This window comes from Mchenga conophoros, linkage group LG23 (genome assembly GCF_057382185.1).
Source record: "Mchenga conophoros isolate Kocher_MC1m ecotype Shallow Benthic linkage group LG23, M_conophoros_male_GT1.1, whole genome shotgun sequence".
NCBI classification, from domain to species: Eukaryota; Metazoa; Chordata; class Actinopteri; order Cichliformes; family Cichlidae; genus Mchenga; species Mchenga conophoros.
The window spans coordinates 30592636-30609499 of record NC_140547.1 but is presented as its reverse complement, the minus strand read 5'-3'; the positions used below and the strand labels follow the sequence as shown (position 1 = coordinate 30609499).

Below are 16864 nucleotides of genomic sequence, written 5' to 3'. Positions count from 1 at the left end.
AAACATAAAACAACTCAGTAAATGAGATGCAAAAGAAACAAGAACCAACAAACACAATTAACCAGTACTCAGAACAATGTGCAAGTCCTGGAACTCAGTGAAGATTAAAGAGAACGACAACTGCAAGACAACAGTATCATCACTTGTATGTAAATGTACATTATTCACATGTGTCACTACTTTGCCAAGATCTGGAAGAAAACCTAAAGTATTACCCTCACGAGAGGAAATTGGTTTCTGGTGCAACAGCGTCACTCCACACAGTGTAGAATGATGCTGCCAGAGCTTTACATCTGCTCCAAAATTGACACCTTCAAGCTTGACTGAAATTTGCAGCTGCCCACCTGGACTAGTTATATGCTTTCTCAAGAAAAGTTTTATGGTCAGATGAGACAAAGATTGAGCTTTTCAGCCACAATGACAAGTGGTATGTTTAGAGTAGTAAAGGTGAAGCTTTCAAACCTAAAAACACTGTACCAACTGTCGAGCATAGCGATGGTAGCATCGTGCTGTGGGGCTGTTTTGCTGCCAGTTGTACATTGCACAAAGTGGATGGAATGATAAAGGGCTACTTCCAAATTCTTTAACTTCACATGTCTGTCTGCTTCCCAGGTGTTTTTGGTGACTAAAGCTTGAGCTTTACATCACTTCCACTTTTCCACTTTTGTGAGATCACCGGTCTAGTCCAATCATCTTTCTGCCGGCCTTCTTTAGGCCAATCAACCTTCACTCCGTGTACTTCAAATTCCAACAAGTAAATGATGTTAAATACATGAAACGTGCATTTTGAATAGAGAACGCAGACTACCATTAAGCTTCTGAAAATCTTCCCAAAGCCCTGCTTAAAATTTGTGGACAAGGGATAAAACCTGTGTTTTGCCAAGAAGCAAACCACTTTAACTGAACTCAATTCAATACCAATTCTGCCAGAGTGGTGAAATATTTGCCCAGAATTATGTCAGAAGATTGTTGATGGCTACCAGAAGCATCTGGCTGAGGTGCAACTTGCTTAGGGACATTTAACCAAATATTAGCGGATGTATATGCATGTTGTTAGCCCGTGCGGATTAGAGAAACTTGTACAAGTTACTAAAGATGTATACTGTACAATCATTCCACCCTGGAAAAAGAACAGTTTACTTAAAAGCCCCAAATTACCATGATATTCATCCTCATGGATAGTTTATGCAAACTTCTGAACTTTACATTCAAACCATCACATAATGCTATTGGCATCCCTATAATGTTAACCTAATGCAGGCTTTTTAAAAAATATCTTTTTATCCACAAATTCTTTAATTTTGATCATAGCTTCTAAAAAACGATTCAGGAAACACTGACAAACTTTAGGAACGATCACAGCCATATCAAGCTGGGATAACAAACACAACATAATAAGTGTTAGAGTTGAATTGTTAAATGTTTGTCATTTTTATGTTTACCATTTGTACAGTGTTTTAACTCTGATGAAAGAAATTCCACTGTCCTTCCCCCCAGATTCTCGAGGTTCTGGTGGGGGCTGTAATGTTTTATTGCAGATATATCCTATCTGGAAGATCTGCTTCGTTTGATGTAAGCTTCCTGCGTTTACGACCCTTTGGTCAGCAGGAGGTCTGACACACACACACACACACACACACACACACACACACACACACACACTCTTACAGAAGTTCACACATACACATTTACATACAGTCCTTGTCTTTGTAACCAAAGGGGGTTGCAAGGGGAGGTGTTTAGTAAACTATTGTTTGAAGTTTGTCAATAAAAGGCAGCGAGAGGAGGCCACCATTGGGGTCATTGTCGTGCTGGACACAGATGAGAGGCCTCCCTTGCACAAGTAATCGATCGATCGACTGTCTTGTTTTCTTCATGATGAATACGTCTCTAGAATTAGCGGGGTTTGTGGAAACACAGACCCAACAATAAGTTATACAAAAAGAATCCACTTTTCATGCAAGTGTGACAGTTTTTTCCTTCTCAACTGTAGCGATTTGTAGCGCCCTAACTGCAGCGACTCCATCACTTTTAATGTGGCTTTGGAAGCAATCACAGGAGATTAACCTGCTGATAGAAGCTTCTTCACAAAAGCACATAACAGCTCTGAAATACATGCTGGAGCTGTGCCATTTATTGCTTTTTGCAAGCGATCAATAAATTCTGAAAGTCAATTTTGAAGTTAACATGGAGATGTGTAAAGTTAGCAAATAAGGGCTGAGAGCAGGGTGGGGGCTTTTAATGATGTTGTCTTTAAAACAAAGATACAAACATGTACATCTCTTAAAATGTGATTTCTAATCAATGTTGCCACAGAAAAATGGACAGAAAGTCAGAGTTCACTTTGAGCTTTGATTTAAATCTGCTGATCTTAAACATTTGGATCAATACAAAGTGTTATTGATAGTATAAATAGATCTTCAAGCTTTAAGTCCATCCACATGTGGCAGTGCGGTCACAACAGAGGGAGTTCAGGAGCATCGAGGAGTTCTTGTCCCAATTCTGACTCTCTTATGGCAAACAATGTGACGCCTGAGCTGTATGCTGCAGGGATCCTGATGTGAGTCATCTTGGGCTGATTATTTTCTTCTTCTTCTTCTTCTCCTTCCTCCTCCGTGGCCATCTGCCTCACCTGACCTGAGGAAAACAGGAAAAACAGTGTCAAATATCACATCGGGCACAAAATGTAAATGTAGAACACCATGATGACCATGTTGTGAGTAACAAATGCTGCACTGTCCAACCCGAGAAGAAACAATAGACGTTCGTCTTCTTCAATACCAATTCAGTGAAAAGGAGCTGCTGCTTTACCCTCGACATCCAGGGCCTTCCACCGTGGGTCGGACTGGCTCTCCGAGAGGCCCGACAGGGAGCAGTCGGGCGTCAGTCGCTGCAGCACGTCTTCTCGACGAATCAGCAACATGGATTCACTGCAGAGTCGCTGGTGCACCTCTCCCTCGCTTACTACAACGCACAATAACCAACACCAGCATGAGGAGCTGATTCCTCTTCCCTATAAGCAGCTATTTCCTTTCCCTTACTCACCTACATCTAAAGGATTGGTCATAAAGACAGCGTTGGATGTGACTCCGAATATGAGCTGGTGGTGCCAGGCGTCGGGCACCTCCTCACCCTCGGGTACAGCCAGCTGCATGTTCATGGTCGCCACGGGAACAGCGCCTTTTCGGATCCAGCGGGCGAGCCAGGGGACCAGTCTGACTCGCCTGCTAGGGTGGAGGTGGAAGAATCGGCCCGTCACCTGGCCTCCGCTGGCCTCCTGCGCTCCCTGGATGAGCTGGATGTGAGTCGCACCTGAAAGAGCGGGATGAAACGGGACGCCGACATTTATCGCATCTGAATCATAACAGTTGAACAAAAAGTACGTGTCACGTCCGCTCAGAAGCTGAAATGTCGGTGTAAAAACTGTGTAGCAGAGCCGAGAAAGTCAATTACAGCCTCTCCTGCGAGAGACATCAAACTCTTTGTCTAATTCAATAGGGTACTTTTGAATTCGCCTGGTTGGCAATGCAGCCAGCTGTCACACTTGTGGGAAGCAGCACTTATGGGTTCAAGACATTACAGAACGGGGCAGTTATAGTCCCTGTTAGCATCTGTGACACCCCAGATATTACTGTCTGTGGAGCTAAATTAAGATATGCACCTATACCACACTTTATGTATTAACATTTCATTACCTGAAATGTCATGGAACAGCTTGCCGAGAGAGTGAGAAATTTTGAGCTTGAGCCAACGGCTTACAGTGTAATACCTGCCAATTTAGGGGGAAGCTTTTAAATTGCACAAAAACACACATTTTTAGGGAATTGTAAATGCTAAAGAGACTGCATTTATGTGGCTTTTCTAGTCTTAATGGCCACTCAAAGTGCTTTAACACCAGAAGCCACGCTCGCCCGTTCAGGCAGAGGTTTATAGTCTAGATCAATTCTGTTTGAGCTGTGTAACCTTCTCGGTCCCCTGGGTTCTTGAAGCAAATGGCCAAAAGCAGCCCTTGGGATCATTTTATGCAGCCCGTGGAGCAGAAAAAGGAAAGAAAGCAGTACTGTATGCACAGGTATAGCCAAAAGACATTTTTTTAACATCTGCGGTAATTTTTATTTAGCAACATTGCTCTGTGTTGGTACCTCATCACCGCTTTCATTTGAATGTGAGATGGATATAGAACTGCAAGACCCCCTACTGCCAGCACCAACGCCATGCAGAATAGAGCAGGCATCACTAAAAACAGATATTAAATAGTATTAGTTAAAAAAAACAACATGAAAGGAAGAGCTGGGTTGCAAAAAGGCTTGCAGGGGCAGCTTAAATAGGCTGCTCACTTATTTGGCAAGGGGTCACCACAGCGAATGGATCCACAGATTTGACATCAGATGCCCATCCTGATGCAACCATCCCCGACTGGAACTCAGAATTCAGTAGCATGTGACCTCTTCAGGCTGGGTTTGTTTCTCCTTTTGGCAAATGTTTTCACCACTATACTGAGGGGCACTACAAGAGATTTTTCAATGGGATGTGAGATGTATAACGTAGGCCAACACTGAGCTCAGCCGATCTGCAATCAAGACAAATCACAGTTTAATTCCATCTCTCCAAGCTGTCCACCTGACAGCTTTTGTTCAGATTTCTTAATTGCCTATGTCGCTTCTGCAAGAACTCAGAGGACCACGTGCATTGTTATTACATCAACTTGTCAGCAGTCAGGACTGAGATTTGTTTAGTAAGGCGTAGCAAAGAAAAAAAAAATCCTCTTATCTTGGAAGAAGCAAGCACAATAAAGCACAATAAGAAAATAGACCCTCATGTTTTGCATCAACTACTCGTTGCTACATTCTTATTAAAGAGGAATCAAGACTCATTAGGGTTTACACAAAAACATATTCCAGTATGGAAAGAGGGATTCTGACCAGTTTAAGTGCGCACACATCAGACACATTCAGCTAACGGTAAAGACTTCCTGTAAGATGGCACTCAGACAGTTAGAGTGCTCCCCACATCTCCACCACCCTAAGCCTCAGTATGGGCTCCTAACAGGTTGTATGCCATGTCCCTTGTTCTACTCCATGATTGCACCCCATCCACCACAGCAACACCATCCACAGATGACACCACGGTGATGGGGTTCATGTCTGTGTGAGATGAATCGGCCTGCAGGGACGAGGTGGTGCAGATGACAGTGAGGTGCAGAGACAACAACTTGTTTCTTTTGTGTGTGGTGCAGCTGCACAGTGGCAAAAAGTCGTCTTTAGAGGAACTCAACAACACTCGCTGTGTCAGGAAATCCCAAAAACATTTTGTCTGACTCATCACACCCAGACAATGCAGTACAATAAAATCAAGGACAATGTTACTTCCCCACAACTATTTAAGCATAGTTTTCATTTATTTTGTATATATTATTTGTATCCTCTTTAGCACTAAGTGCTGAACTTAGTTTTGCTGAACTTGTAACTTAGTAATTTTAATCATTATTTAGGGGTCTGGAAGCCATGCTAACTTGTCGCCGGGAAGGTTTAGTCTGTTACACTGGCTGGAAAAGACGCTCACTTTCAAACTTTTTTTGCAGTGTTAGAGCATAGCAATATCTACGGCTGGATTAAGTGCATACAAATGCCTTTTTTTCTCCACACACTTTTGCACTTACAGGGTGCATAAAGTGTTCCAGAGGGCTGTCACTGGCCTGCAGCTTTCACTTGGAGAGCCCCGGCCCTTGAAGGTTAAACAGGAACTCCAAGAGAATCGATCTAAAGCCACTGTCGCCTGCTTGTGCTGAAATAATTCATTTACTTGTCATTTGGCTTTCTGTTTCATCAGCTTGTATATGCTTAATCAAGTTAATGACAGTCTGCTGAGCTTGGTTTCATTTTTATGGAAAGTTGAAGCATCTAAAATCTGTCCAAATCCTCACGGCAAAGGAGCATTTGCAGACCTTCAAATGTAAGCTTTTTACTTAAAAAAGCAGTTATGGTGTGCTTATAGAACATGTGTGTCTACTTTCCCTCTCCCTCCCCTTAGGGAATCCACAGTGAAACAGGACCTACACCCTATAACTGTTGCAGTAGTCAAAAATTCATGAGAATGAAAGTTACCTGGCAATAAAAATATATATTATGCACAGACAGAGAAGAATGGACTAATCCAATTGTTCTCTGTCTGGAAAATAAAATAGTGGAAAGTTGGATATAAGAAAGACAAATACAATTTCAACAGTACGTCTCAGTTTTTCCACGTGATAAAGAAACAGTAATGGAGGAAATGAAAGAAACCTGTCAGCACCATGGTTTGGGTTTAAACTTTGAAAAAATGAATGTGTAAAATTACAGAAATAAATTTGATAGCTCATTGCCCAGACTCCTGTAGTTTCTGTTATTTCATGTGGACGCATTGCAAAAAAATAAAATAAAAGAATTCTATAGTCAACAGTGGAAAAACTGTTGTTTTTCTGTTATTTCACTGCATCTATTACTAAATTATTTTGGTGTAATCTGAATGGGCGTGGGGTCGGTCTTTATCACAAAGAAAAGCTTATAATACATTTCATATTTTCCAAAGCCATCCAATGGGTCAGACTGGAGTCTCTGCGGGTCGATTCTGGCCCCCAGGCCTTATGTATGACCCCCCCCCCCGATTTAGACTTAATACTTAAACGTAGCTCAATGATCAGGATATGATAGTGCACACGGCATTTTCTGCACATTTATGTGCACTTTTTGCGTAAAACAAGCACACCCCTCTCACTCTCTTTAGCCATGTTTAGTGTTCTCACCAGCTTCACTGCGGGACAGCAGGTAGTCCGGCAACGGTGACTCGTTCCTCCGCAAACGGGTTTGGACGCAGCGGTCAGCTTCCTCCGGGGTCACGTCTACTCCGAGCGCCTTCAGCACGTCCACCACAGCCGTGGCCCCGCAGGCGGACGCTCCGATCTGCAGGGTCTGCATCTCCAGAGCCTCCTGGACGGACCACAGCATGGCTTCATCGGCCCCTGCCTCCTCATCATCCTCACGACCTCCCCGCACCTCCTCACACACAGCCGCCTCCATCCAGGTGAGGCTCTCACCTGGAATATAAGTAAAGGTACAAAGTCAAAGTAAAACACCTGCAGCCATTAACCATGTAGCCCATGAATACGGAGGGGAGAGCTTAACGAGATCCAACACATATGTGCACCGAAATTACTCCTCATAGTCCACTCGGGTGTTTGCCAGTCTAAACAACGGATTTATTTACGTTTATTTTACATGTCCTCACCATTTCTCACGCTGTCAGACACAAACCGACAGCTGCAGCTACAACAACAGTGTGCGCATGCCCGTACTGCGCGTGTTCTGCTCCTCACCGCTTTCTTTACCAGCAGGGGAGAGGAGGAATGAGGCGACTGGCGCCCCCACTGGCCGCTTTCAGCTATGACCCACGACCACTACAAGTGCATCTCTGCAGGCTGAAGGCATTTTTACACCGAAAACAATTCAGTTTGCATATCTGTCTACAAACCGTGTTTATAAAGTAGTACTGCTGCATTTTAATGTATTTGGAGATCTGCAACAGACTTGTATTAAATCATTTTGGCGTATCCAAACAATTGTTTTTTGTTTTTCAACTGTGCATGCTCTTTAGATTTTTTTTAAATTCATTTATTTATTGGTAAAGTCTAATCTGGTCTTATTGTACTTGAGTGTAACCAGATGTTTGTAGCTCGGAGTAAAGTCTCTGTATGTACATCCATTAAGGCATCGCTTATAGATTTTAATAATGATTCTCCTACCTTTCTGAAAGTGTATTTGACTTGGTTTGATGCTGTGAAGTTGTTCTGTTTAACCACTGAATAATAATTTTGTCATCATCCACTTTATTTGTCTTCTGTGCTCTTTCAGGCCTTTGTTTGTAGCTGGCCATCATTCTTTTAATAATGCACAAGATTATTCATCTAGCCACTCATAAAGTTGTTGCTGTCTCTCTGACAGGTTTTTCTTTGGTTTCTTTGGTTGATCTTTGGTTTCACTGAATGATGGCCTCCCTCACTTGCACCAACATCTCTTTGTACTTTACAGTGTAGAGTATGAAACAACAGGAGAGCAGGCCTCACCTAGCCATGAAACTACTTGTCAGTCAATTGTCCAATTATTTCTGGGGGTTTGTGCATAAAAATGGCAGTAATTCCTAAACACTCAGCAAAATACTTTTGTTAAACACTTGAATTAAAGCTGAAAGCCTGCACTTCAGTCACATCTTGATTGTTTGATTTGAAATCCACTGCGATGGCGTACAGATGCAAAACTACAAAAAATTGAAGCCTTTGTCTAACAAGTTATGGAGCTGACTGCATGACCACAAAGCCCGGACAGTTTTCCATCAAGCCAAAAGATGTCAGTGTGGCTACATGCAACTGCAGCATGCAGAAGCGCAGCATGTGTGGTAACAGCAGATATGTACGTGGTGTCACAATGTTTGATGCTTTGTGAAAGAGCCTGAGGCGTGCAGCACGTCGCCGATGGCCGCGTCTTCTTTTTGCCGTGCACGGTTATCACAGGAGGAAGGGGGGGGCATCGGGGTGAAGTGTACAGAGAGCAGACAATCTGAGGCATTAAAGGAAATAGTGTAACAAGGCCACTGTAATCAAGATGGTCTTTTTCTCTTTTAATGTGCTAAATAATTTTTCTCGTTGAGCTAAATTTTGAGCCAACCTGGTTGCACGCTGCACAAATGAAAAGCATAACAGAACAGTTCAGGATAGTCAGCTCAGAATCATCCAAACAGGAAGTCCCACGGGACGTCACTGTTCTCCCAATTATTTCTGACTTAAATTCTACAAACAGCCAACGCTGGCTCTGCCTCAAAAACACATGAGAAGCACATGGAAATAAAGTAAGCCAGCTCTCTGCTCAATGCCATCTGGTGGCTGGAAAAGAGAATCAGAGTTTGCAACCGAAAGTGACCTGCGCTGGAAAAAAAGAAAAAACCCCAGACTTTAAGATTTGTATTTGATTAAGAAAGCCTAATTTTTATTCCCCTTGCACACCTTGCTTTGATCTCTCCTACAGTAACTTTATCTGTACTGATCCAGGATCACCCATCAGCATGTGTAATCACGAACACCAAAATCCTTGTTGGTATTCGCCTCACCCTTACTTTCGCCAGGTTTTCTCTCAGTTGCAGCAACTGGCTGCTGGAAACACTACAAGCAAAGTGTGATTAAAACTGACGGGCTCGACGAACGTGACCCGGCTGCCAATAAGCCAGCCAGGAGATGAGGTAGATGGGATGGGATGAAAGACAGAAGCAACCTTGGCGTCACCATTTTTTTTCACTTGCAGATGTAGCAGAAGCTTAAAGGGAGTTTCCTTCTAAGCCGTCTAAGCTTTAGCTCTTCGTTATCAAGCTTGCCAACAGATATGCAGATCAATATTTTCCTGAAGTGGGCTATGAATAATATGAATACTGTGGGGGTAAAATGTGGGATGTGCTAGTCATTTTAGCAGATAATTCGGAAGCTGCGGCGACTGTACAGAATCAATAGCTTTTTCCTGTGAAAGCATTAAACAGTGTGGATATGCAGCAGCTGTAATATGATAATGCTGTGCTACCAGCAGACTGTAATGTTGTGCAGCCGTGAATCCAAACGGGTGACCAAGTGCCATCACAGGCACATTCAGCCGAACTCCAGTATTGGGACTAATGCGGCTGTTTACACTAGTTCTCAAGTGGCTCACGCACTCTTTATCTGAATCCTGCTTTACTTGTTACATAACCGCTCCCAATGCAGAGACCATCAAAAGTAGATCCTTCATGCACTTTCAGTTGAAACCATTAAAGAGATTAAATGAGAAGGATTTAGAAACCGTGCTTCACGGGCCCAGTCTTTCATTGAAACACCAAAGCGGTTTGATTTAGCAAACAGCTGGATGGAAACGCTTTCTTTTAGAGGTCTGCCGTTTCCCTGAACTTTCCTGTCCTCTGGATGACCTTTTGGGTGCTCCACCATCCACTCACTTATTTTTGATTTTTTTATTTTATTTTCCAGATTTCTGAAGTATGAAATACATTTGTGAATATAAACAGCACCAAAGCCTATACCTACTGACACGTCATTCATATTTAATGATGCATTTCTGTTGTTGTTGACTTTGCCTTTCATGAGTAAACTGCAAATCACTGAGGCTGGAGGATGAATAGGTAGTTTTTTCCTCTGTGAATACAGACCATTAATAAAGAGACACATACAAGCTGAAGATGCAGCTGTGTGCCCGTCTCATAAATAAATAGTAAATAAAATAAACGAATGCACTGATCACAAATTAACAGTGACTGCTGTGAGGCAGGCTAATGCAGATTCATGCATCTACTGAAATAGAGGTGCAGGTTAAAAAAGTAAAAATGCCACATCTTTGGCTTCACATTTGTTAAGAGTGAACCATTACAAATGATGGTGGGAAAATAAGAAATCAGGACGGAACCTTGTTAATTGCTTGTTATAATGCAAAAGTTTTCCCCAAAATGTCAGACCACAGTGCCCAACAACAAATGCTTTAAGGCAAGGACACACACAGCTCAATTTAATCTTAAAACTCACTTTTCTGTCCAAACAAAGAAGTTTAAGGGCACTTTTAGCTGAGACATCTTAATATAAAAGAAGATGTCATTTTAAAGGCAGTTCTTAGTTATTCTGTAGGATCACGAATCGCTGCTTTAATTAATAGAAAAGAAACGTATCAGTATGACTTAAATTATAAGAAATAAGATTGTAAAATTACAGAAAACGACAAAGAGAAAGCTTGTCTAAATTCAATTCAATTCAACTTTATTTATATGGCATTGTTGATGATTTCCTAACTATATGAAGAAACACACAGCCTTCATTTTCACTGCTGAGCAGATAATTGTGGTCAGACAATTATATCCACTCATCAAGAGCATGAATGTAACAGTAATTCGGGCCTTTTAATAATTTCTTTGAATTCTTTTTGCAGGGTTGAATGATTGTACAACATATGTCTTTAATGACTTAATGACTGGATTAGATTTGATTCTACTGTATTTTATTTGCTGTCATTTTAAAAGTATATTACTCAAACAATGAAAGGAAGTTTGGCATCCAGTTCAAAGTGCAAACAATATATACATGCGTTGCTATCAGTGATCAGAGTTTAGCAGGCTGACAGCAGTGTGGAAGAAAGTGCTCTTCAGTCTGCTGGTTTGGGAGCAGAGGATCCTGCACTCCTTCCAGAGCGACGCAGAGTGAACAGTTTGTGGTTTGGATGTGAGGAGTCTTTATGATGTTGTGAGCAGTCTTCAGACTGTGATTCCAGACTATGTTAGCAAAGGAGGGGAGCTGAGTCCCAATGATGTTTTGGGCAGTTTTCTCAACTCACTGTAGAGCTGCTGTTAAACCACAGTACAATGCAGCTAATCAGGATGCTCTCAGAGGTGCATCTGTAAAAGTTCAGGAGACATTTGAGGGTTTTCTTTATCAGGCTAATTGTATTGGTGTGCCAAGTGAGGTCATCGCCGATGTGGACTCCCAGAAGCTCAAAGAGACACACTGCCACCTCACTCCCTTAGATGTTAAGTGGAGCGTGTGATGTGTCACTGTATCATCATAAGTCCACAATAAGCTCCTTGTTCTTCATGGTGTTAAGGGTAAGATTGTTAACTCCACACCAGTGAGCCAGATGTTCCACCTCCTTCCTGTAAGCCTCCTTGTTGTTCACACTGATCAACCCCACCGTTGCAATGTCATTTGCAAACTTCACAGTGGTGTTTTATACACACACAGGAATGCAGTGATAGATTAGCAGTGAGTAGACGAGTGGATTGAGTATGCAGCCTTGTGGGACACTGTGGTTAGCGTCAGAGTAGAGACGATGCGGCTGTCTACTCTAACAGGCTGGAGTGTGTTGGGTGTAGTCCAGTTGCAGAGTGCTGATGCCCAGCTGTCTGAGTTTGGATGGTACAACTGTGTTGAATTCTACAGTTCATCCTGTTAAAACTAAAGCTGAATTTAAAACCCTTCTCCTCACATACAAAGTCTTAATTAATCAGACTGCATCACAGCTTGAAGATTTCATATTAGGGCTGCTCGATTATGGCAAAAATGATAATCACGATTATTTTCACTGAAATTGAGATCTCGATTATTTGACGATATTTATTTAACCCTTTAAGACCTACCATAGAACCAAGTCCGCCAGAGCTTATATTATTTTTTTACATGTTGTAGTGCCATTTGTGGGAGCATTTCAAGTTGCTATACAACTTTTATAGCCCATATTTTAATAATATGTATGCACTAAGTCCATAGTAATTACATTAATTGCAAAAAAGTGCAATAAACTACAAAAAAATTGAAAATCGTTTTTGGTTTTTTTTTTACATATATTTCTACTTGGAGAAATTTAAGAGGTTTATCCCGCAAAACTGTGAATACAAAAAAGTTGCAAAAAATAGTTTACAACAACAGGAAATTTCTTTTGAGTGTCTTCATAGTTTTATTTTGGAGATACACCAATTTTTATATACTGCAGGAAAAACAAAAAAAACAATCCTATGATGCAAATTTGCAAAGAAAACCGCAGGTGCATCAAAATAAACTATTTCCAGCAGTGCAATTTGAGTTCCAAGCATCCCAGAAACTATTCAGAAAAGTCAAACATGACCAGTATAGGCTTTTAAGGCTACAAGTAAAAAACTACAATTTCCGCGAAAATGACGTCACTTCCGGTTTCGGCCAGGAAATGGCGGACATGCGATAGTTCGCACTGACCTCTGTTTCACTGTGGGAAGTGTTATGAACAGCTGATCGGACCGGCAAAGCTGTTTCTGGAATATTATGTTTTTGTTCCTGCAAGCGCTTTTTATGCAATTTTTGCAAAGCTTTGTGTGGAAGGAAACTGTGACCGAGGACAAGCTGATGGCATGAGATGTGAGTACAACTCCTCTGGTTTATTGCGTTAGCTTACAGGGTTCGTGTTCTACAGGGATTTAAAAATAGTTACACAAAACGGAGCGTGCTGCTCTGACCGGCTTTAAAGGGTTAACAATGACTTTAAAAAATAATATAAAATAGTGTGCAACACCACTGAAGTTTTTTTTTACCTCTCTTTTCAACCAACGGCAGTCCCTCTCCTCTCCAAATAACTTCTGCTTAGCTTTCCGAGCTTCCCTCGGGTCCTCTTAATCAGCGGTCTCCAACCTTTTTTGCGCCACGGACCGGTTTATGCCCTCCAATATTTTCAAGGACCCTATTTCATATCATCGTAATAGACCACTTTGCTCTCTGATCGCAGGCTTGTGTGGTTCCTCGAGTTTTTAAAAGTAGAATGGGAGGCAGAGGGTTTGGCTTTCAGGCCTCTTTTCTGTGGAAACCTCTCCCAGTTTGGATTCAGAAGAAAGACACCCTCTCTACCTTTAGGATTAGATACAAAACTTTCCGTGGATCAGGTGACCCTGAACCCTCCCTTAGGGTGTGGGGAACTTTTCATGATGCACTGAACACTTCGTCCTAGTCTTGCCACTACTGCATATCATTGAATTTTACCTTCTCTCTCTATGTAGTAGTCCATTTTTCCCACATTCACCAAGTCCTTGCATATTAGAAATATATCCTTTTCTCCAATATTGTCGGGCATAAAGCACCTTGAGTCAATTGTTGTTGTTAATTGTTGCTATGTAAACAAAATAAAACTGAATTAAATGGAACATAGAATTGGGTTGGGGTACTTGACTAGCGTGCTTAGATGTCACAGGGTCTATAACTCTCCTCCTGGTGGCTGACACTGTAAAAGTCACTGCTGAGAATCAGTTGCTACCATTTCAATGTTGCATCTCTTTCTGATTCTCAAGACAGTTGTTGGTATGTAAACAGCTACATACATTTTCTAGTAGCTGTCTATTAAAGTGAACAGCTGGAGAGCACTTGAAATTGTTTTCTCCTCTATTACACAGTGACCACATTTGATTTTGCTGATTCAAATCCACAAGGAGCCAATGTCGGCGACAGCTCAGTGTGAGCCTCCAGGTTATGACTGCAAACGAGGTGCAGAGCTCAGAGATGCTTTGTGCTACACCAGAAATAAAGAAACATTCAGTTCTGTAATCTTTGCCTCTTTTGTGAACACTAAATGTGCAGGAAAAATGGAAGAAACTGCAAAACTGTCAGCTGTTTACAGACCTGTGGTCGTCCCCTTGGAATAATACGTTAAACAGAGTCTATTTAAACACTATCTCTATGACCCCTTGGTACAGAGCAGCTCTGCAGGGATCTACAGGATTAACCAGCGCCTCTGAGGTAAGCTGAATCATAATAAACAGCAGCAACGCTTTGAAAATACCCATAACGGCACATTAGCATTGAAATGAGGTGGCACTTTTGTCAGTAGGTAGTTCTGGGTCACGGAGACAAACGCTGAATACTGCCGCGGGGACGACGGCACACACTCAGCTGTCCTCTCCACAGCCCAGTATGCCTACATCGCTAATGTCAATAGTGTTAACATGGCGGCTCGTTTGCAGAGGAGCACAGGATGAATTTGCTCAAAGCGCTGGAAGCCATCCATTTTTTGGAGAGAATTCACATCAACCCTGCTTCGTACTATGGGCTACATCCATGGCACTTCTACTCATAGGCTGTAAAATTTTAAGGGTTCGCACAAAGCCATGAGGTCTATGAGATTTGCTCCTTATATTCTTCACTTCAACTGGCTGTAAAACATCTCCCGCTGTTAACTTACCTTTATATAGGCCATTATGGCAGGCGAGTGCCTGCCCTCTCCGGCATGTCCCCCTCGTCTCCTGCAGTAAAAGTTCTCCGGATTTCAATAAGGCAAGTGCATAAATAATGAGACAGGGCATTTAGTCTCCACAAAGACAGCATTCCTTGTCTTTTGTCAAACGCATAATGTGGATTTTGCACTCCAGGAAACACTTAAGTGGCAGCTCTACGGGATTGTATTCAGAGTCCAAGTCACATAAGAGCAAAATCACAGTCTACCACTAATTAAAACGATAGAGGGAAACAGAGCTGAATCGGAGACACACACGGTCCTATAACTGCCAAGCTCAGCTGTCACAAACCTGTGATTTTTTTTTTAATGGTTTATTCAAAAGCCTGTGCTCTGGAGTGGATACTGTATAGCACAGGTTGTTCTTTCAGTGGCAAATAAAAGGTTTCCTTTTTTTTATTACTGTTCTTTTATTTAGGAGCCTATTACAGCGTGTTCAGCCACTCGGAGCAACTGCAGTCGCCATGCTGCGTGTCAGCCCCTCCTTAGTGAAATTTAATCGCTCAGGCTAAGTCATACTTTCACATATTTAGAACAGTTAAATTACATACACCCATGCACAATTAACTCAACCGGTTGTAGAGAATACTCTTGATACTTCCTGAATGATGTCGACACAGTTTAGCAATTAAACAGCAATGTAAAGCGTTTCCCGAGGAAACGGAAGGCACTTCCTGTTGTCCGTCCAAACAGCCGATGTGAAGTTTGCATGAACAGCAACGGCAACAGCTTGACAAGAGAGCGGCAACAGCTGCACGGCTCGTTCATGAATACAAATCAAACCGTGTGCCACTTTCAATTAGGCCTTCGAGGGGTACTTGTGGGAAACAATTCACAAAGGAGAAGATGTGACATGTTTCATCACTGCGTCATGTTTCACATGCGGTACATGCAGGAAAACAACGTGGAGTCATTATTTATGACTGTCTGATGCGCCTAAAAGTTGTTGTTTGGGCATTTGTGCATAGTGTTGCAAAAAAAAAGAGAGAAAAAAGAAAGAAAGGGCTTTACAGCCCATTATCACATCTAACCAGGATCAGATTCAGCTTAGCCTGACGACCAGAGGAACGCACGCCTAAGCTTGATGTGCAAAAGCTGTACATCATCACCTTACTGCAAAAACAAACTGTCCTTGGCAGATAATGTTCCATAAAGTTTCTCGAGCCGGCTGATTTTCCTCTCTGCGAGACATTTGTCAGGTTTCCCTGACACCGGGACAATTTCTGCTCCTCGCTCGTACATCACGGCGCAAAAGGCTGATGAGTTCTTTTCTGAAGATGTCAGCCTAAAATAGCCGTGCTGACATTCCTAATCACACACACGACATTCACGAGGCGAGAGGAAAACTTTCCATCTGCTCCCCCCCCCCCCAACTCTTAACGGACCGATCTCTCACACGCCGATGTGACTGAAAGGTGCTCTTTAGGTTCAGACACCTGCATCAAGGCAGCCTGCCATTAGCGTATGATGCGCACTGTGGTAGCTGTCACTATAGCTGAGTGTCTCCACAACAGAATGCCATTTTCTCTTGCTTTGTTTCTCCAGACCCCCCGCTACTCGGCCCACCGTTTAGCTATCAACCTCTGACATTTGTCAGCTTCCCTCCAAAACACCCTTTTCACTACAGAGGAAGAAGTATTAAATGTTCAGGGTGGCTTCAGACAGGTTTACAGGAGGATGAAACACTTTGTGTCGTGCTTTTTTTCCTGCATTAGCTGGGAGAATCTTGTCAGTTCTGTGTGACGAATGTAGTAGTTTCAAAAGTTGAAACCCCCCCCCCCCCCCCCCCCCCACACACACACACACACACACACACACACACACTAAGCAACTACTCAGTCCTCCATGAACTTTATCTGAAAGTACTGGAATACAAAACAAGGACAGGAATATTGATGTGAGGGAAATGAAAGGCTGCATACTGAGCTGGTTAGCTTACTGACCGATCTAGCCCATAGTATGTTTTTCCTTTCATTGACCCAAACTGTATATTGACACAATGGGAATGCTGTAGGATGGCGCTTCTATGGTGCTGCCACGGAACAAGGCCATAGAAAGTCCTTACTCCATCAGTA

General features: G+C 42.4%; 1 protein-coding gene across 1 annotated transcript; it reads right to left on the bottom strand.

Annotated features, from left to right (window-relative positions):
- Positions 1-2218: 2218 nt before the first annotated feature.
- On the bottom strand, positions 2219-7353 carry LOC146547592 (uncharacterized). Its single transcript, XM_085263770.1, has 5 exons — positions 7264-7353; positions 6782-7072; positions 3046-3312; positions 2812-2964; positions 2219-2637 (listed from the first exon to the last, which is right to left on the bottom strand). The coding sequence occupies exons 2-5, from the start codon at positions 7053-7055 to the stop codon at positions 2456-2458; spliced, it is 876 nt and encodes a 291-aa protein (XP_085119896.1). The 5' UTR covers positions 7056-7072; positions 7264-7353; the 3' UTR covers positions 2219-2455.
- Positions 7354-16864: the final 9511 nt, after the last annotated feature.